General features: G+C 43.3%; 1 protein-coding gene across 1 annotated transcript in view; it reads left to right on the plus strand.

Moving 5' to 3' along the window:
• stpg2 (sperm-tail PG-rich repeat containing 2) overlaps nt 1-21,998 on the plus strand; it is a 533,079-nt gene that overhangs the window by 219,591 nt on the left and 291,490 nt on the right. The window contains exon 10 of the mRNA XM_073041898.1: nt 1,241-1,327. Coding sequence (XP_072897999.1) covers nt 1,241-1,327 — 87 coding nt within the window. The remainder of the gene's footprint in view (nt 1-1,240; nt 1,328-21,998) is intronic.

Genomic DNA, 21,998 nt, shown 5'->3' on the forward strand with positions numbered 1-21,998 from the left:
AGGGGGATAGCTATCGTAGTGCTTTTCCCTTGTTCTTTGTATGTGTAACTGTCCCCTGTCCCCACACCACTTTCTGTGTATTGTACAGCCGACCCGACCTTCCCCACATGTGTTAACCCTAAGCGTTTTTTGTTCGAATATTGTAGTTGCTTGTGTTGACCCGACTTCCCCTTGTAAATAAATTCCTTATTATTAAAACTGTGTGTGTCCAGGCCTCTACTGTTGAGACTCAAAGAACCAGTTATTTTCCATCACAACAGATGGTTCCTCTTGTCCTCACTTACCACCCCACCAGCCTCTGCGTGCAGCACATAGTTCTCCGAAACTTCTGCCACCTCCAACTGAACGAAGGAGATGTCCTCCTTTTTCAAAGAAAGGGGCTTCCCTTCCTCCACCATCAATGCTGCCCTCAACTGCATCTCTTCCATTTCACACACGTCTGCTCTCACCCCATCCTCCCGCCACCCTACCAGGGATAGGGTTCCTCTTGTCCTCACCTACCACCCCACCAGCCTCCGCGTCCAGCACATAATTCACTAAAACTTCCGTCACTTCCAACTGGACCCCACCAAACACTTCTTTCCCTTGCCCCCACCCCCACCAAATTTCTGCTTTCCACAGGGATCGCTCAATATGCAACTCCCTTATCCATTCGTCCCTCCCCACTGGTCTCCCTCCTGGCACTTATACTTGCAAGCAGAAGAAGTGCTACACCTCCCCCTACACCTCCTCCCCCACTACCATTCAGGGCCCAACCAGGCCATCCAGGTGAGGCAACACTTCACCTGTGAGTCTGTTGGGGTCATATTCTGTGTTTGGTGCTCCCAGTGTGGCCTTATGTATATCTGTGAGACCTGACATTTCTCTGTCCCTTCCCCCACCTTTCAAATCTACTCTTCAGCCCTTTTTCTCCAGTCCTGCTGAAACGTTTTTGGCCCAAAATGTCAGCTGTGCTTCTTTCCATAGATATTGCCTGGCCTGCAAAACACATTTTGTGTGTGTTGTCACCGTGTAAAACCTATCCTGGTTAGTCGTACTGAAGTGCAAATCCTTGCATTAAATTCCTTCTGCCAATTTTCAGCCCATTTTTCCAGCTGATCCTTCTTGGCACTGAGGGTGAAACTGCTGAAGTTTTGAATTGAGCAAAGTATCTTAATGTAACATCAGGATGTAATGGGAAAATGTTACAATGCATACAAAGTGACTGAAAATGACTCCATCCTTCTACTTATTTACACAGATTAGGGAAATAAAGAACAACTACACGAAACATAAAAGCTCATCCTTTGCTTCGTTGACAGAAAGGATGCCTGCTTCAGGAGCTCAGGTAAAAAAAAAATCTGACACCTTTCCATTCTTGCTTCAATCCATGCCTCCACAAAAATGTCTGTACCTCAGTCAAAGAACCATATTTCAGATTTTTTCAAAAAGAATGCCGATCATATATGAGAAACAAGTTTTGGAAGATAGAATTCCAAGATAAATATAGATAATTCTGGAAGCACTCAGCAGGTTAGGCATTATCTGTAGAGTGACAGACAGTCGGAATCAGCAACAGGTTTATTGCCAATGACCTATATGATGTAATTTTTTTGTGACAGCAGTACAGTGCAAAGGCATACAATTACAAAAAACAAATGAATAACGCAAAAATATAGGGGAGGTTTGCTAAGGCTAGCAAACTAGAATTGCTGGGGTGTGGGATCCGAACTGAAGTGACGGAGGAAAGGGAGGCTGGCTCACAAATAGAGAAAGTTCGGAGACAGTGCGAAAGGGAGGATAGGCAGGTGATAAAGAAATGACCCACTCAGACCGATGGTTTGAGATGTGTCTATTTTAATGCGAGGAGTATTATGAATAAAGCGGATGAGCTTAGAGCATGGATCAGCACTTGGAGCTATGATGTTGTGGCCATTACAGAGACTTGGATGGTGCAAGGGCAGAAATGGCTACTTCAATGCCAGGCTTTAGATGCTTCAGAAAGGACAGGGAGGGAGGGTGGCACTGTTGATCAGAGATAGTGTCACAGCTGCAGAAATGGAGGAAGTCATGGAGGGATTGTCTACAGAGTCTCTGTGGGTGGAAGTTAGGAATAGGAAGGGGTCAATAACTCTACTGGGTGTTTTTTATAGACCACCCAATAGTAACAGGGCCATCAAGGAGCAGATAGGGAGACAGATTCTCGACAGGAGTAATAATAACAGGGTTGTTGTGGTGGGAGACTTTAATTTCCCAAATATCGACTGGCATCTCCATAGAGCGAGGGGTTTAGATGGTGTGGAATTTATTAGGTGTGTTCAGGAAGGTTTCTTGACACAATACGTAGATAAGCCTACAAGATGAGAGGCTGTACTTGATCTGATATTGGGAAATGAACCTGGTCAGGTGTCGGGCCTCTCAGTGGGAGAGGATTTTAGAGATAGTGATCACAATTCTATCTCTGTTACCATAGCATTAGAGATGGATAGGAACAGACAAGTTAGGGAAATGTTTAATTGGAGTAAGGGGAAATAAGCTATCAGGCAGGAAATTGGCAGCATAAATTGGGAACAGATGTTCTCAGGGAAATATAAGCAGAAATGTGGCAAATGTTCAGGGGATATTTGCGTGGCATTCAGCATCGGTATGTTCCAATGAGACAGGGAAAGGATGGTAGGGTACAGGAACCATGGTGTACAAAGGCTGTTGTAAATCTTGTCGAGAAGAAAAGAAGACCTTACGAAAGGTTCAAAAAACTAGGTAATGATAGAGACGTAGAAGATTATAAGGCAAGCAGGAAGAAGCTTAAGAATGAAATTAGGAGAGCCAGAAGGGGCCATGAGAAGGCCTTGGTGGACAAGATTAAGGAAAACCCTAAGGCATTCTACATGTATGTGAAGAACAAGAGGATAAGATGTGAGAGAATAGGACCAATCAAGTGTGACAGTGGAAAAGTGTGTATGGAACTGGAAGAGATAGCAGCGGTATTTAATAAGTACTTTGCTTCAGTATTCATTACGGAAAAGGACTTTGGTGATTGTAGGATGACTTACAGTGGACTGAAAAGCTTGAGCATGTAGACATTAAGAAAGAGGATGTGCTGGAGTTTTTGGAAAGCATCAAAGTCACCGGGACCGGATGGGATGTACCCCAGGCTACTGTGGGAAGCAAGAGAGGAGATTGCTGAGCCTCTGGCGATGATCTTTGCATCATCAGTGAGGATTGGAGGGTTGTGGATGTTGTTCCTTTATTCAAGAAAGGGAGTAGGGATAGCCCAGGAAAATATAGACCAGTGAGTCTCACCTCAGTGGTTGGTAAGTTGATGGAGAAGATCCTGAGAAGCAGGATTTATGAACATTTGGAGAGGCATAATATGATTAGGAATAGTCAGCATGGCTTTGTCAAAGGCAGGTCATGCCTTACGAGCCTGATTGAATTTTTTGAGGATGTGACTGAACACATTGATGAAGGTAGAGCAGTAGATGTAGTGTATATGGATTTCAGCAAGGCATTTGATAAGGTACCCCATGCAAGGGTTATTGAGAAAGTAAGGAGGCATGGGATCCAAGGGGACATTGCTTTGTGGATCCAGAACGAGCTTGCCCACCGAAGGCAAAGAGTGGTTGTAGACGGGTCATATTCTGCATGGAGGTCGGTCACCAGTGGTGTGCGTCAGGGATCTGTGCTGGGACCCCTGCTCTTCATGATTTTTATAAATGACCTGGATGAGGAAGTGGAGGATTGGGTTAGTAAATTTGCTGATGACACAAAGGTTGGGGGTTTTGTGGATAGTGTGGAGGGCTGTCAGAGGTTACAGCGGGACATTGATAGGATGCAAAACTAGGCTGAGAAGTGGCAGATGGAGTTCAACCCAGATAAGTATGAGGTGGTTCATTTTGGTATTCCAAATATGATGGCAGAATATAGCATTAAAGGTAAGACTCTTGGCAGTGTGGAAGATCTTGGGGTCTGAGTCCATAGGACACTCAAAGCTGCTGTGCAGGTTGACTCTGTGGTTAAGAAGGCATACGTTGTATTGGCCTTCATCAATCACGGGATTGAATTTAGGAGCCGAGAGGTAATGTTGCAGCTGTATAGGACCCTGGTCAGACCCCACTTGGAGTACTGTGCTCAATTCTGGTCGCCTCACTATAAGAAGGACGTGCAAACCATAGAAAGGGTGCAGAGGAGATTTACAAGGATGTTGCATGGATTGGGAAGAATGCCTTATGAGAATAGGTTGAGTGAACTCGGCCTTTTCTCCTTGGAGTGACGGAGGATGAGAGGTGACCTGACAGAGGTGTATAAGATGATGAGAAGCATTGAATGTGTGGATAGTCAGAGGCTTTTTCCCAGAGTTGAAATGGCTAGCGCGAGAGGGCATAGTTTTAAGGTGCTTGGAAGTAGGTAGAGGAGATGACAGGGGTAAGTTTTTATGCAGAGAGTGGTGAGTGCGTGGAATGGGGTGGCGGTGGTAGAGGCGGAAACAATAGGTTCTTTTAAAAGACTCCTGGATGGGTACATGGAGCTCAGAAAAATAGAGGGCTATGGATGAGCCTAGGTAGTTCTAAAGTAAGGTCATGTTCAGCACAGCTTTGTGGGCTGAAGGGCCTGTATTGTGCTGTAGGTTTTCTGTGTTTCTATAGGAATTCATGAGTTCCTAGACTGTTTGGAAATCTGACAACAGAGGTTGTTTCTAAATTACTAAGTATGGGTCTTCAGGTTCCTGTACCACCTCCTCAATGGTAGAAATGAGAAAAGGGTATGTTCCAGGTGGTGGAGGTCCTTAGTGATGGATGCCGTCTTTTGAAGCACTGTCTCCTGAAGATGTTCTTGATGATGACAATGGTTGTGCCTGTGACAGAGCTAGCTGATTCTACAACCAATGCACTGGAGCCTTCTTACAAGGCCTGACATAAGTGGTTGGGAAGTTGTTGCAATCAAATGTTAGGGATGAGATTCCGGATACCTGGAGGCACATGAGAAGACAGGCCAAAGCCAGCATGGTTTCCTGAAAGGAAAATCCTGCCTGACTAACCTACTGCAATTGTTTGAGGAAATTGCAAGCAGGGTAGACAAAGGATATGCAGTGGATGTGGTGTACTTGGATTTTCAGAAGGCCTTTGACAAGGTGCTGCACATGAGGCTGCTTAGCAAGATAAGAGCCCATGGAATTACAGGGAAGATACTAGCATGAGTCGAGCAGATTGGTTGATCGGCAGAAAACAGAGAGATGGAATAAAGGGATCCTATTCTGGCTGGCTGCCGGTTACCAGTGGAGTTCCACAGTGGTCGGTGTTGGGACCGCTGCTTTTTACGATGTATGTCAATGATTTGGACTATGGGATTAATGGATTTGTGGCTAAATTTGCCTATGATACAAAGATAGGTGGAGGAGTAGGTGGTGTTGAGGAAACAGAGAGCCTGCAGAGAGAGTTAGATAGTTTAGGGGAATGGGCAAAGAAGTGGCAATTGAAATACAATGTTGGAAGGTGTATGGTCATGTACTTTGGTAGAAGAAATAAATGGGCAGACTATTATCTAGATGAGGAGAGAATTCAAAATGCAGAGATGCAAAGGGACTTGGGAGTCCTTGTGCAGGATACCCTAAAGGTTAACCTCCTGGTTGTAAACACAAAGTACACTACAGATGCTGGGGTCAAAGCAATATGCACAACACGCTGGAGAAACTCAGCAGGTTGGGCAGCATCCGTGACAAAGAGCAGTCAATGTTTTGGGCCGAGACCCTTCGTCAGGACTGAAGAGGGAGGGGGTAGAGACCCTATAAATAAGGTGGGGGGAGTGTGGGAAAGAGAAGGTTGGTAGGTGCCAGGTGAAAAACCAGTAAGGGTAAAGATCAAGGGGTGGGGGAGGGGATAGGCAGGAAAGGTGAAGAAGGAATGTAAGGGGAAAGCACTATGGGTAGCAGAAGAAGGTGGAATCATAAGAGAGGTGATAGGCAGTAGGAGGAGGAGGCAGAGTGAAACTGGATGGGGGAAGGGAGGGGGAGGGAATTACTGGAAGTTGGAGAATTCAGTGTTCATGCCAAGGGGCTGGAGATTACCCAGACGGTATATGAGGTGTTGCTCCTCGAACCTGAGTTTGGATTCATCATGCAGTAGAGGAGGCCATGTAAGGACATATCTGAATGGGAATGTGAAGTAGAGTTGAAGTGGGTGGCCACGAAGGAGGATGGGGTGAGGGTGAAGTGTGGGAAATGGAGGAGATGCAGGTGAGGGCATCATTGATGATGGCAGAAGGGAAACCATGATCCTTAAAGAAAGAGGACATTTGAGATGTCCTGGAATGGAAAGCCTCATCCTAGGAGCAGATGCGGCAGAGACAGAGGAACTGGGAATAGGCAATAGCAATTTTGCATTTGGCAGGGTTGGAAGAGGTATAGTCAAGGTAGTTATGGGAGTCATTGGATTTATAGAAGATGTCAGTGGAAAGTCTGTGTCCAGAGATGGAGACTGAGAGATTGAGAAAGGGGGGGAGAAGTGTCCGAGATGGACCAAGTGAATTTGAGGGCTGGGTGGAAGTTAAAGGCAAAGTGGATGAAATTGACAACCTCCTGGTTGAGTTGGTGGTGAAGATGGTGAATGCAATGTTGCCATTAATTTCTAGAGGTATAGAATATAAGAGTAGGAATGTGATGTCGAGGCTCTATAACGCACTTGAGCGACCACACTTGGAGTATTGTGTGCAGCTTTGGGCTCCTTATTTTAGAGAGGATATACTGACATTGGAGAGGGTTCAATGAGAATGCAGATTCACAAGGATGATTCCAGGAATGAAAGGGTTACCATATGAGGAATGTCTGGCAGCTCTTGGGCTGTACTCCCTGGAGTTCAGGAGAATGAAGGGGTATCTCATAGAAACATTTGAAATGTTAAAAGACCTGAATGAATTGGATATGTCAAAGTTATTTCCCATGGTAGGGGAGTCTAGGAGAAGAGGGCATGATTTCAGGATTGATGGACATCCATTTAGAACTGAGATGTGGAGAAATTATTGTAGTCAGAGGGTGGTAAATCTGTGGAATTTGTTGCCATGAGTAGCTGTGGAGGCCAAGTCATTGAGTGTATTTAAGGCAGAGATCGATAGGTCCTTGATTAGCTAGGGCATCAAAGGATATTGGGTGAAGGCAGGGTAGTGGGGATGACTGGAAGAATTGGATCAGCCCATGATTGAATGGTGGAGGAGACTTGATGGGCCGAATGGCCTACTTCTGCTCCTATATCTTATGGTCATGATCTTATAGGCTGTTTCTTTCAGCAACATTTCTTTCATCAGAATTATTGAAGTGAGAAAATAATTGTGTTTTATTTTGCAGAAAATAGGAGAGTGAAAGGGATAAAGAGAACAAAAGGAAAGTTTGTGATAGGGTAGAAATTAAGGTTGATTTGACCATAAGATATAGGAGCAGTATTAGATCATTTAGCCCATCAGGTCTGCTCCAACATTCCATCATGGCTGATTTATTATCCCTCTCAACCCCATTCTCCTTCCTTCTCCTCATAACCTTTGATGCTATTACTAATAAAGACTCTTATCATCGATCGCTTTAAATATACCTGAAAACTTGGCCTCCAGAGGTGTCTGTGGACATACAGCTGTGGTTCAATGCAAGAGAAAGAGGTGAATGTTACTTTGTCAGGCGTACTTTTATAGACAGAGATGAAAGAGGGCAGCAGAGAGAAGAAAAATAGTGGAAGAGTCCAATTGCTGAAGTCTGAAATCAAAGAGAAAGATGGAAATACCCGGCAAATCAGAGAAAGATTGGAGAGGGAAAGATGAATTTCATTAATCAGAACAGGCTACTTCTGACACAAACAGGCAAGGCTTGTTATATGAAATTGTTAAATTTAATATTGAGCCCCAGATGGAAGATGAGGCACTGTCTCTTGAGCTTATGCTGGTCTATGATGGAATAGTTAGGAGTCAGAGAGCTTATAGTGGGAATGGGATGGGGAATTTTAAAGACAGGCAACTCGAGGCTCAGTGTCATCCCTGCAGAGATAATGTAGTTGTTCTGCAAAGAAAACACCCTGTATATACATAGATTATCAGCTGTAGGCCACATTGTGAGAACTGAATGCAATCCAATTAGTTGGAAGAAGTCCAAGTAAATTGCTGCTTCTCTTGAAAGATTATTTTTGAACCTGAATTTGGTTAAGGGATAGGGATTGAATTTTCTGTGGCTGGGCAGAAAGGTGCCATGAAAAGGGGAGTTGCTGGTGCAGGTGGAAGAGTGAACCAGGGAGTTGTGCAGGGAATAGTCTCTTTGATTTGGTGATCGGGATGGGAAGGGGAAGATATGTCACAAAGGAGAGAGATTCTGATTGTGGAACTTGATGGGTTGGAAAGTGAGTACAGAGGGAACCCTGTCATTGCTCTGGCTAGGAAGAGAGAAAGACTGAGAGCAGAAATGTGTGAAGTAAAGCAGGCACAGTTGAGAATCTTGTTAACTACGGTAGTAAGAAAGAAAACATTTCGGAAGCATTGTCCTGGAAAGCTACATCATCTAAACAGACAGACATCTAAACAGATATTCTCATCATCTGAGCAGTGAGCCCGGGAAATTGTGAGACTGGAATAGAATCCTTGCAGGAAGTGGAATGGGGAAACGTATAGGCAAGGTATAAACAAAATTAAACAGTTTGAGTTCTTTGAGACAGGTTGAAATGATTTTCCCATCAAGCTACAAGTATCATCAAGGCAAGGAATCACTTGTAAAATATATTCAGAGCCAGATCAGACATCTATATTCATTATTTTGCAAGTACCGTCAAACTATTAAATGTGACCAGATTTACAACACCTAAGCACCTAAGTTACAGAGAAAGGTTGAAGAAGTTAGGTCTTTATTCTTTGGAGCGTAGAAGGTTGAGGGGGGACTTGATAGAGGTATTTAAAATTATGAGGGGATAGATAGAATTGTCGTGGATAGGCTTTTTCCATTGAGATGAGGAGAGATTCAAACAAGAGGACATGAGTTGAGAGTTAGGGGGCAAAAGTTTAGGGGTAACACGAAGGGGAACTTCTTTACTCAGAGAGTGGTAGCTGTGTGGAACGAGCTTCCAGTAGAAATGGTAGAGGCAGGCTCGATATTGTCATTTAAAGTAAAATTGGATAGGTATATGGACTGGAAAGGAATTGGAGGGTTATGGGCTGAGTGCAGGTCGGTGAGACTAGCACAGACTAGAAGGGCAGAGATGGCCTGTTTCCGTGCTGTAATTGTTATATGGTTATAGAGTTACTAAAGAGGAAAAAGTTATCATAATTTATGTGGGAAATTGATACATTTGCCCAGGCTGACACCCTAACATCGGGCCTGACATCTCATAACTGAAGGGTAAAAGAATTTTGCCTCCAAAGTGTGTGTTTAAAAAACAAACAAACAAATAAATAAATAAATGTAAGGCATTCACTGCCTGAGAGAAGTATAGAAGTGTTATCCATAGTGACCTGATCAGTACCTATTGCAATAAGCATTGCAAGGGGGTTATCAGTGCATGCTTGCTTTTTGGCATAAAGGCAGAAAAAGAGAATCCCCACCCTAAGGAAACACAAGGTAGATTCATTCATGCCTCGTAGAAATTGCACTTGTAGGGAAGAAAGGATATCGTGGATAAGTTACAGCAGCACAAAATCTGGACGTGGAACCACAGACATGAGTTTGAATCTCACTACGGCAGCTGTGAGTTTTAAATTCAATGAAATAAATCTGACAATTTTAAAGAAAAAAACTGATTGCAATGACTCACCATCGGTAGTATCTACAGGAGACACTGCCTCAAGGAGGCAACATCTATTGTCAAAGATCCCCATTATCCGGGCACACCATCTTCTTCACAGCTACCACCAGGCAGGAGGTACGGATGCCTGAAGTCTCACACCATCAGGTTCAAGAACAGCGAAATCCCTTCAACCATTCAGTCCTTGAACCAACCTGCACAACCCTAATTACTACCTCAGTATAGCACCACTATCACCACTTTGATCACTTTGCATTACAATGAATCTTGGTTTGTTTTTCTAATTATGCTGTTATGTATAATGTATACATACTTTGAAATGAACTTTGAACTTGTAAAAATTGCATACTTAATTTGTGTTTCTTTTGTAAATGCTGCTTATACGGAGGTATGTGCCTGTGAACCTGCTGTAAGTCTTTCATTGCAATAAATATGACTTTGAGGTGGCATTGATTGAATATTGTTAAAACCCATCATGTCCTTCAGGAGAAGTAATCTGCTATCCTCCCAGCTCTGTATGTGACTCCAGTCTCATGAATGTGGTTCCTTCTTTGAAACCAACATAAGTAAGTGTGGTGTAGCTTGCTTCTCTATGGAGGAGTGAACAAAGCATTAGAAACAACAATTAATTCCAAGGGTACATTGCACATAAATTGTACACACATTGTACATACATTGTTGATGCACCATCAATAACTCTCTGAGATGTGAGGCGAGATATCGGCTTTTATTGGCTGGAAGAAAGAACAAGCAGCAATTGACCACCACACTGCATCCTGGAGACTGAGATCGGGGCGGAGTCCTTAATTGCCTTCATACCGGGGTCCGTGGGAGGAGCCACAGGGGCATTCAGCGGGGGGGGGGGGGGGGGGGGGGCATGTCCAGACAGGTATATGTAGTTCACCACAATTGTACAGCACAGCACAGGTCCTTCAGACCATTGTGTCTGCACCAAACACAATGCCAAATTAAACTTTTTTATCTGCCTGTACATGATCCATATAACTCCATTCTCTGTATATTCCTGTGGTGATCTAAAAGCCTCTTAAACACCACTATCAAATCCGCTGCCATCATTTCCACCAGCAGTTCATTCCAGGTACTTGCCATTCTCTGTGTAAAATAACTTGCCCCACCCATCTCCTTCGAACATTCCCCACCTCACCTTAAATGCATGCCCTCTAGCATTTGACGTTTCTACCCTAGAACAGACTTTCAGGTGGGAGTGTTGGAAGCAGGTATGACAAAGACATTTAAGAGGCTTGTAGATAGGCACAGGAAAGTGCTGGGAAAAGGAGGAATCACACAAGATAATGCCTACCCCTTTTGAAGATGATTCAAGATTCATTTATTATCAAAGAATGTATAAATTATATAACCTTGAGATTTGCGTGAAGATTTTTACTCCTCATGTATGTGAAGGATGTAAGAAATGAAGTCAATTCAATTCACAGGTAGCCACAAAACAAGAAACCTGGAAGAACCCAATTAAAGAAAATAAAAACAAAAGACCAACACTTGATGCGCAGGGAAAAGAAAAAAATACAAATCACGCAGATAATTGAAGCGAACAATAGAATTCTAAACCAAATTTGAGACAACAGATTCGAACCCTGGAGCAGCCTGGAGTAGGCCCAAAGCCTTGCTTATCAGTTCATGATATTAGCGGACATGGATCACAGCAGCCGAAGCAGTCTTCGTAGCCTCAGCTCCATGGAGATGACCATTGCAGGAGCGAGTGAAATTGGCTCTTCTCCTAACCGACACCCTGGCTTTTCAGTCTATCTGGGCCAGCGTTTAAATTGACCTAATGACAGAACAGCAAAAGGCTCCGGTACCCTGGAGAGAGGAGTGAAGATCATGGAGAGCGAGCAAAATTGGTTCTTGCCTCTGATCTGGACCAGCATTTAAATTGTCTGAACAGTGTGTTGTACTTTACAGTCAGACACAGCTGCAGTGAAAGGCTCTGGGCCTAGACCACACCACCCAGCAACTTGCTCTGGGCCCAGATTCCTTTGCCCAGACTGAAGCTGCTCTCAAGCTCTTCAGATAGGCTCAGTCTCCAGAGCGATCCAACCTTGCACCCCGGCCAATTGAACAAACATCGGAACTTTTCTGTCAGGCCGTGACTGCTCCTTTCAGTGTCCACAACGATCCAATTTTACACCCAGGCCGTCGGATTTCCACCTGCACTGATTCTGCATCACTTCATCTTGGCTCATCCTCCGAACCCGCCTTGCCATCACTCGCCCCTTCTCTGTTTGCGGTGATAACTTACTATAGGAAAGGTATTTTTAGTGGCATTTAGTCGGATTTATCTGTACTTAGCTGCTACTGGAAGCTGTTGCACACCTGCAGTAGTGCCATCTTAACTGGAAGTGCGTGAGAGAAGAGAAACTCGAAAGCCTGAGACGTAGTGGATGAAATGGGAGGTGACTCGTAATGGATGTCACCACAGTGTGTTAGGATGATGACCTGTTTCTGTGCTACATGTTCTTTGTGTGAATCTGATTAATGATGGGAGCATAGTTTGGTGCTCTGAATCCTTCAGGGAACAGCCACCTTTAAGATGTCGATTTGGAACCGTGCCTGTTCTGTTCTCTTCTCACTGTGCATTGCAAAGTTGATTTATTGCAGGGGAAAGTTGAATTTGAGCAACTGTATTTTTTTTTACTACTACAATGTACATTTTCTGGCAGTACCTGAATAGTTTCATTACCGAGGGCTGGACAAACAGTGGGCAGGCTTCCTTCTTGAAAATAACAAAAAAAAAAGAATGATTCAGTTGGTCCATGTTGTTAGGAGAGCTGCATTCCATTAACCTGGAGTGAGAGCAGGAAATGGGTCCCTTTGGGCACATTATTTCCATTCTGCTCTACTCCAGATTCCCCCTGGCTTCACTTCCCTTCAGAATTACTCGATTTAGTTTGCCAAGACTGGCTTGTTTGTGCTCTGACTTAAAAACTGCAGGGTTTCAAATAGCATTAGCACCACAGACACCAAGTCTCAGATGGTTTGTGATATTGGGCAGAGACTGAGTAAGCAATGCAAACAATTTTTATTCAGATGGAGGCACAGTTCTCACTTTAATGAATAGGAACTTGTTAAATAACGCGAACAGGTGCTTTATTCCATTTTAGCTTAATGAATGATTTCACTTATCTGAACGACAATGATGGAGGTTGTTGACGGGCGCCTGTACTAGTCAGCACACCCTTCAGAACTGTTGCTCATGCAGAACGGCTCAGATAATAGCCATGCTTAATTCTTATGGTGGCTGCTTTATGTCCTCATACATCTGGATTCTAGTTTGAGTTGGACACAAGGGACTGCAGCTGTTGGAATCTGGAGCAAAAAACACAGTGCTGGGGAAATCAGTGGGTCAAGCAGCATTTGGGGCCTCTACAGAGTTCCTCCAACATTTTGTTTTCCACACCATTTTGTGTTCAGCTGAAACTGGGGTGGGTGCCAGCTCATGATGGATCCTGTTCGACGTTTCATTTGCAAAGCAGAATAGATTTTGTCCTCTTGTTGCAGAGAGTGTGAGCTAGTAATTGCTCGACAAGTGCAGTAAAACACTTGCTAACTCACTGAATGGTGGGAGCAGTGGTCTATTCTGGTTTATAATTGCAATGTGTACTGAGATGAAGCAAACAGTTTTTGTTTGCTGATGCTGAGATATATCCTCAGATGCACTGGCACACATTATCACTGATGTAACCTGGGGCATCAGGAGTTTCAGCATCAGATGCCCTCGCCCAGGCGACCCAGCCAGGGCTAATCAGGCCCTGGCTTATGTCCCAGCAGCACTGGTCCATGGGTCACACTTCTTGATCCATAGCCATCTGGAGGCTTGCTCAGCAGCCTCTGTGATGGTCCTGATGGCTCTTTTCTTTGCAGCTTCCATAATGTCAAGGAAAGTGTAGGCTCTGCACAGTGAGCAGCCAGTAATACCTCTAAACCCCATCTCTGTAGGCTCACATTGTGCGCTGCACCCTGTGTCTGGCACTGCTCTACCAGATCCTGGTATCTGGCTTTCTTACGTTCAGATGCCTCCTCAATGGGGTCATCCTGGAGGTTTATCAGTTCTACCATGACCACCTGCTTCAAGGTTCAGAACGACCATGTTTGGGCTCAGGGACGATGATAAGATGAAGTCAGGGAACTTTAATTGCTTGTCCAGATCGACTTCCAGTTGCCAGTCAGATGCTGTGGTGATCAAGCCTGCTGCTGATCTGGGCTGAGGCTATGGTTGGTTTCCAGCTTTGACAAAGGCTATGTGCTTTCTGGGCTGGCAGAGGAAACCTACTGTTAATGGCCAAGGAGATACTTTCTGCCAGTGTCTTCAGCACCAGGTCATGGTGCCCGTGGGAATGGCTTCTCCAAGGGTTTTTGGGCAGCTGCTGAGGATGTGTTCCACTGTCCCTCTGCCAGGGCAGAGGGGACATGATGGTGCCTCACTTTTGCCCAAGCAAAAATGTTCGCTGCACCAGTCAAGACGTTGTACAGAGCCGCGATCATGGACTTGATGTGCTAGGGTTCTGCTTGCCAGATGTTGGACCAGGAGATCTTCTGCTTTAGCCATCTAGGCAGAACATTCTATACATAATTAGATCGAGGGAGTTAAAAGTATGTAGAGTATAGTGTAGCAGATGCAGGGAGAGGGTGGTGCAGGTAAACAAATAAAGTGCAAGGGCCACAATCAGGTAGATTGGGAGATCAAGACTTCACACAGAACACAGAAATGCTGGAGGAAGTCAGCAGGTAAGGTAGCATTCATGGAAATGAACCCTTCTGCAGGACTGAAAAGGAAGAGGGAAAATGCCAGAATAAATGGCATGAATATCAATTTTTCCTTCTGCTAAAACGTCCCCTACCCCTCCCCTCTTCTTCTATTCCCCACTCTGGCCTGTTCCTCTTCTCACCTGCCTGTCACTTCCCCCCTGTGTCCCCTCCTCCTTCCCTTTCTCATATGGTCCTCTCTCCTCTCTTATCCGATTCCTTTCTTCTACAGCCCTTTACTCTCTCACACACCTGGCCTCACCTTCTAGCTAGCCTCATTCCGCCCCCCCCCACCCCCACCTTTATTATCCTGGTGTCTTCCCTCTTCCTTTTCAGTCCTGATGAAGGGTCTTGGCCCGAAACGTGATACTTTATTCAATTCCATAGATGCCACTTGACCTGCTGAGTTCCTCCAGCACTTTGTGTGTGTGTGTTGCTCTGGATTTCCAGCATCTACAGAATCTCGTGTGTTTATAGCATATGAAAGGTCCATTCAAGAGTCAGAAATCAGCCTGGTAGAAACTGTCCTAGGCTGGTGGTATGTGCTTTCAGGCTGGACAGAATGACTAGGGTCGGGAGGGTCCTTGATTATATTGGCTGCTTTCCCGAGGCAGTGGGAAGTGTACATGGAGTCAATGGAAAGGAGGTTAGATTGCGAAGCTGTGTTCACATGTCTTGGGCAGAGTAGTTGCTATTACCAAGCAGTGATGTATCCGGATAAAATGCTTTCTGTGGTGCCCCAATAAAATTAAAAGTTCAAAATCAAAAGTTTGAAGTGAATTTATTGTTAAAATACATGTGCATCACCATACACAACACAGAGATTTGTTTTCTTGCAGGCATACTCAATAAATCCTTAATAGAATAATAACTGTAATAGAATCAAGACCACAAACTGTGCAAGTCAACAAACTGCAAAAATAATGAGAAATAATAATAAATAAATAAGCAATAAATATTGAGTACATGAGATGAAGAGTCCTTGAAAGTGAGTCCATAGGTTGTAGGAACATTTCAAGGATGGGGCAAGTGAAGTTGAGTGAAGTTACTCCCTTTGGTTCAAGTTCCTGATCCTAGTGGTGTGAGTCCTGAGGCTCCTGTACCTTCTTCCTGATGGCGGCAGCAAGAAGAGAGCATGACCTGGGTGGTGGGGGTCTCTGCTGATGGATACTGCTTTCCTGTGACAACACTTTGCATAGATGTGCTCAATGGTGGGGAGGGGTTTACCCTTGATGGACTGGGCTGTATCCACTGCTTTTTGGAGGATTTTCCGTTCAAGGATATTGGTGTTTCTATACCAGGCTGTGATGTAGCCAATCAATATAATCTCCACCACAGATCTATAGAAGTGTGTCAAAATTTGAGATGTCATGATGAATCTTTGCAGACTCCTAAGGAAGAACAGGTGCTGCCATGATTTCTTCTTATTTGTACTTACGTGCTGGGTCCAGGATAGGTCCTACGAAATGATAACACTGAGGAATTTAAGGATACTGACTGACTTCACCTCTGATGACAACTAGCTCATGGACCTCTGGTTTCCTCCTCCTGAAGTCAATAATTAGCTACTTGGTCTTGCTGGCAGTGAGTAAAAGGTGGTTGTAATGGCACTAGTCAGCCAGATTTTCAATCTCCCTTCTGTATGCTGATTCGTCACCACCTTTGGTTTAGCCTACAACAGTGGTATCATCAGCGAATATGGTATTAGAACTGTGCAAAGCCAGACAGTCATAAGTATGAAGTGAGTAGAGCAGGGGCTATGCACACAGCCTTGTGTTGTACCTGTGTTGATGAAGATTGTGGAGGAGATGTTGTTACCAATCCAATCTGACTGGCATCTGCAAGTGAGGAAATCAAGGATCCAACTGCAGAATTAATTATTGAGGTCAAGTTCTTGAAACTTATTAGTATGATTCATTGTGAAAATCCCAATGTTCTTTAGCCCTCAGACTAAATAGAATTCCTTAGCTAATAGACTTGGAATTTGAAAAAAAAAGTGGAGTAAAAGTGGGCGAATTTGCATTAACTGCTATAAAAAAGCAAAATAAAAAATGGGGAATGATTGTCTTCTGAGAGATGAAAAATAAGAGCGGGATTGTAATAAACACATTAACTAGTTATCACCACTTTAACAATTATCTGAAAAAATGAGGCTCAGTTGTTTGAATTGGTTAATTTCTGGGCCAGAGAAGTTATTGGCAATAACTGGCTTGTTGAAAGTGTCCCAGCTTTCTGTTGTGATTTAAATGGTTAATTAATGAGCAAATGCAGCAACTTCATGAAGTCACAGGAAGCTTGAGGGTGAGATGCTGTTTTTGTGAGATTAATGATGGAACAACACAAATTATCCAGTAACATGTCATTATTTGTGTTTCATGAACACTTCTCTCCTGCCACAGGTTGCTGGATAACTTCCACATTAATAATCATAATCATGTTTGTGTGTGCCTAATTTGTCAGTGAAATATGTCATGAAATTTGTTGTTTTGCGGCAGCAGTATTTTGCAGTACATGGTAATAAAACCTATAAATTACAATAAGAAATATATAAAACAGTGAGGTAGTGTCATTGCCCATTCAGAAATCTGATGGCAGTGGGGAAGAAGCTGTTCCTGCAATGTTGAGTGTGTGTCTTCATTCTCCTGTACCTCCTTCTTGATGGTAGCAGAGAGGAGGGCATAACCTGAGTGCTGGGAGTCCATAATGATGGATGCCACATTTTTGAGGCATCGCCTTTTGAAGGTGTCCTCACTGCTGGTGAGCTGGCCGAGTTTACAACTTTCTGCATCTTTTTCCAATACTGTGCAGTAGCCCCTCCATACAAGAAAGTGATGCAACCAGTTAGGAGGCTCTCCATGGTACATCTATAGAAATTTGTGAGAATCTTTGGTGATGTACTAATTCTCCTACAACTCAATGAAATATAGCTGCTGTCATGCCCTCTTTATAATTCCACCAATGTGTTGGACCTTGGATACGACTTCAGAGATGTTGACAACCAGGAACTTGAAACTGCTCACCCTTTCCACTGCTGATCCCTCAATGATACCTGGTGTGTGTTCCCCTTCCTGAAATCCACAATCAATTCCTTGGTCTGATTGATGTTAAAGGCAATGTTGCTGTTGTGACACCAGACAACTAGCTGATCTATCTCACTCCTGTACGCCTCCTCATCACCTTCTGAAATTGTGCCAACAATAGTTATAGATGGTGCCAACTCATAGATGGTGTTTGAGCTGTACCTAGCCACACAGTCGTGGGTGTAAAGAGAGTCAAGCAGTGGGCTGAGCATGCATCCCTGCGGTGTACCAGTGTTGACTGTCAGCGAGGAAGAGATGTTGTTTCCGATCCACACTGACTGTGGTCCCCAGTAAGGAAGTCAAAGATCCAGCTGCAAATGAAGGTACAGAAGCCCAGGTTTTGGAGCTTAATGATTAGAACTGAGGTTGTAGATGGTAGTTTAATGTGCTGCTGCAGATTACTAATTGGTGTAGGTGGGGGGGGGGGGGGGAAGAGAATGAGGGGAGGGATTGGTGGGCTTGGAGTAGGAAGACGTTACAGGGAGATAAATAAGGCAGTGGGACATCAGGGTGCGCTCTGAGAGCTGGTATAGATTTAATGGGCCAAGTGGCTCTGTCTGTGTCAAAAGGAGAGCTGAAGCATTAATGAAACATCTGGAAGAATAGGTTGTGGTTGGGCAAAAATGTCGATAAACATAAGAGAAACACGAGCAGGAGGAGACCATCTGGCCTGTCGAGCCTGCTCCGCCATTCAATAAGATCGTGGCTGATCTGGCCATGGACTCATCTCCACCTACTTGACTTTTCCCCATAACCCTTAATTCCCCAAGTGGCTGGTGAGCATGTTGTATCCCTGTTCCTCCTGGCCAACATGCAATACAGGAGAGGCAGTTATCTGTAGGAGCTGGCTGTAACTAACTCCTGTCACCCCACTGTGTTCCCCTTGGGAAGGTTATAATTCCTGAATATTTGTAGCTCTCAATTAATCTTGAAATGGGTGTTTGATTAATATCTGTGAGTTGTTTGCATAATGAGGCAATTAATCAGCATACTTCCCACTTACATTTCAGAATTTTACTGCCTGAGCACAGTCACACTGGGCAGCTCATCCTGCTGTCTATCCATAGTTCCATTTCCATGACCACATTCTGCCCCTTGGTCACCCCCGTGGGAGATTTTGGATGAGCTTCTCCCAGGTGCTGATAATAGTCAGTGTGGAAGCCCAAAGTCCCACAGCACCAGGTTCAAGAATAACTACTTTCGTATCTCCATCAGGTTCTTGAACCAATTTGCACGGCATTAACCCTATGGATCATCTCCTGTGTTATCATGGACTTATTTGTGATTGTGTCTTTGTTCAATTTTTGTACAAAGGTCTTGCTTTTGCTACATGCTTTTATTCACCACATGGTACAACTTTATTCATGATTTATGTATACTTTATATTCTGTATGTTGCCTGTACCTTTTTGTCTGTGAGGCTGTTGTGAGAAAGGTTTTCGTTGTACCTGTTCCTCACTGCACTTGTCCACATGACACTACTTTCCCATCACTTCTGAGCATGTCTGATATGTTAGCTGAGAGTAAGATACAACTCAAATGCCCTGCACCCTATCCCCACCCCCAAGCCCAGCTATTAATCTTCTCAGCAAACATTGGGAGGACTGAAGCAGTCATGTTGAAACCTATAAGAGCAAATGTCTGCCATGCTATCTCAGTTTCCTGTCATCCCTAAGCACTTTACAGCAAGCAAAGTACTTGAAGTGTAGTTATACAAAATAATGAAGGGCATGGATAGAGCAGATAGCAGGAAACTAAAGGTGAGGAATAGAAATTTGGAAGGGTCTGAGAAAGGATTGTTTTCTCCCAGAGCATGCTTGAAATCCAGAAAGCACTGCTCGAAAAAGGACCTATATCCATACTGTATGAGTCTCTGTGACTACCCTATGGCTGTAATTGGTGGTGTTTCTTTGAGAGAAAAATGTAGGCTATGCCAGCAACATTATCTCTGTTTCATTATATTTGAAATAATATCCTTGGGATCTTGTGCAAGTAGGCCTTGGTTTAACCTCTCATTCAAAGGATGATGCCTTCAACAGGCCAGGAATCTCTCAGTAATGCATTTGTGTCATGGCAGACATCTTTCTGGGCAAGCTCTTGAACTCACAACCATTTGAACTACGACTGATAACTGGCCTCAGCATAGCTAATAGATGAAGGGAGTTGGAGACAACATTGGATTAAAGCAAGATTACACACGAACTATGAGAATGTACAGTTTCACAGACATCAGATGCTTTCCCATTTGAGCTTAACTTCCTCTATGTTTGGAGAATGGAACTGCCTCTCATTCCCTATAATGTCTGAACCACCTTCTGCCCCATGATTCTCTGTCCCATAATTCTCTTGGGTTCTTTGCATGCTCTCTTTCCTTTGCCTTGGCTTTGGTGACTGCACCTTATATTGCATTAGCTTTCTAAACACCTCATACCACTAACCATTCATTCTACCAAAACTATTTTTACAACCCCGTGAACAATTTTATGGTCAAGCTTCACTTTGCATTTTGTATTATACCTCTATGTGCTTTTGACATAGATGATGCAAGATGTCACTCTCTAAAGTTCAACAGTAAGCACATCAAGACCACATTGTTTAATAGAACTCAATGTGGAGTCACTGTCAACACTAATAGTCCTGTACTGTTTGTCATACCATGGCAAATTTGTACAGCTTTGCTTGGATGTCAATCAGAAATGCATTGGTAATTGGAAAAAGGGTAGACAAAGCATCTAAAATAAAAATTTGTTACTAATAAGCAGCAGGACATTAAGACAAAATGTGTATCAAAAAATTTAAAAAACACTTTAGTGACTAAAATATGAAAGCTACTACAATTCAGATGATTCTGAAACTGTACAGAAAAGTGGGCAGATTGTTCTTAATAGATCTGAAAGATGGTGGTAAAGGTAGAAGTGTTAAGTAACTTAGCAGAGTGGTAACTGATGGTGAATTGGTCTTACTGCCAATCGTTCTAAGTTGACTGAAAGAAATTTCTGTTAAAGCATCCAACCTTATAGTAAATTATAAATTGAATTAACTAGATAGTGAAACTTAAAGGCAGGAAATTGGATGGATTAAAATGTGTTTCTAATATTTTTTTAAAGTGAGGGGACTGAATATTAGGTAAGTATTTTTATTGATGTTGCATTCAGTTATTTCATTAACCATCCCCAGCTAAAGCATAAGTCCATATTATCAGGTAAAATGCAAAACAAAATCTTATTTCAAAAATGAATGTACCTTGGTAGACAAACAAAACTTTTTTCTTTGCATTCAGTGAGAGTTTTGGGGAAATAGAACATGTAGCACTGAAGGCCATTCAGCTCACCATGGCTGTGATCACTCATTAAAACAATTTGTATTCATAAGCAACAAGAGTCCATGGGGTAAAGAAGACTGAGAGAATATTTCATAGAGGTGCTCAATAGAATGACTGGTTTGAATGGTAGAGAGAGCTTCCTACTAGTGAATGATTCAAGGGAACTGAAGCCACAGCTATTTATTAAATGCTGGACAACGATTACAAGAATGAATAAGAAAAACGTTGAGATTTTACAGAAATATAGGCATGACCTGAAATTCATTTCTTGTAGGAACAAAATCCACCTATTCCTTTAAATGGGAACTGGATATCTGTTTGAGAAAATAATTTGCAGGTGACTAGGACTGATGGGTTTGCTCTTCTGGGAGACCAGAAGTTATAGGATCAGATCTTTTTTCCAACTCCATTTTCCTGCCTTCTGAAACCCTTAATCCCCTAATGTCCTCTTCTGTGTTGTAACAATTCTATGTTTCTGTAGATTTGGCATCCTTGCCCCAGTCCTTGCACTATAATACTTGGATTTTTCCTCTTCAAGAATTTATGCAACCACAAGTAGAAAACAGAATATACAAGTGCACAACATAGGGATGGGCCCTTCTGCGCATGATGTATGTGCAGAACACAAGGCCAATTCAATTAAAACTCTTCTGCCTGTACATGATCTGTATCTCTCCATTCCCCATGTATTCGTGTGTCTGTCTAACAACCTGTAAAACACCACTATTGCATCTATTTCTACCACTAATCCTGGCAGACCATTCTGGGAATCAATCACACCGTTTAAAAAAAAATCCTGCCCTACATCTCTTCCTTAAACTGTACCCCCTCTCACCTTAAGTGTATGTCCTCTAGTATTTGAAATATCTATTCTGGCCAAAAGATTTTGACTGTCTATCTTATCTGTACCTCTCATGATTTTATATATATCCATCATGTCTACTTCAATCCTCTGAGGAAAAATACGCTGAATCTCAGCAACCCACAGTCAAAAAGAGAGAAGGCGAATAGAAACATAGAAAACCTACAGTACAATACAGGCCCTTTGGCCCACAAAGCTGTACCAAAAATGTCC

Source organism: Hemitrygon akajei, chromosome 4 (genome assembly GCF_048418815.1).
Source record: "Hemitrygon akajei chromosome 4, sHemAka1.3, whole genome shotgun sequence".
NCBI classification, from domain to species: domain Eukaryota; kingdom Metazoa; phylum Chordata; class Chondrichthyes; order Myliobatiformes; family Dasyatidae; genus Hemitrygon; species Hemitrygon akajei.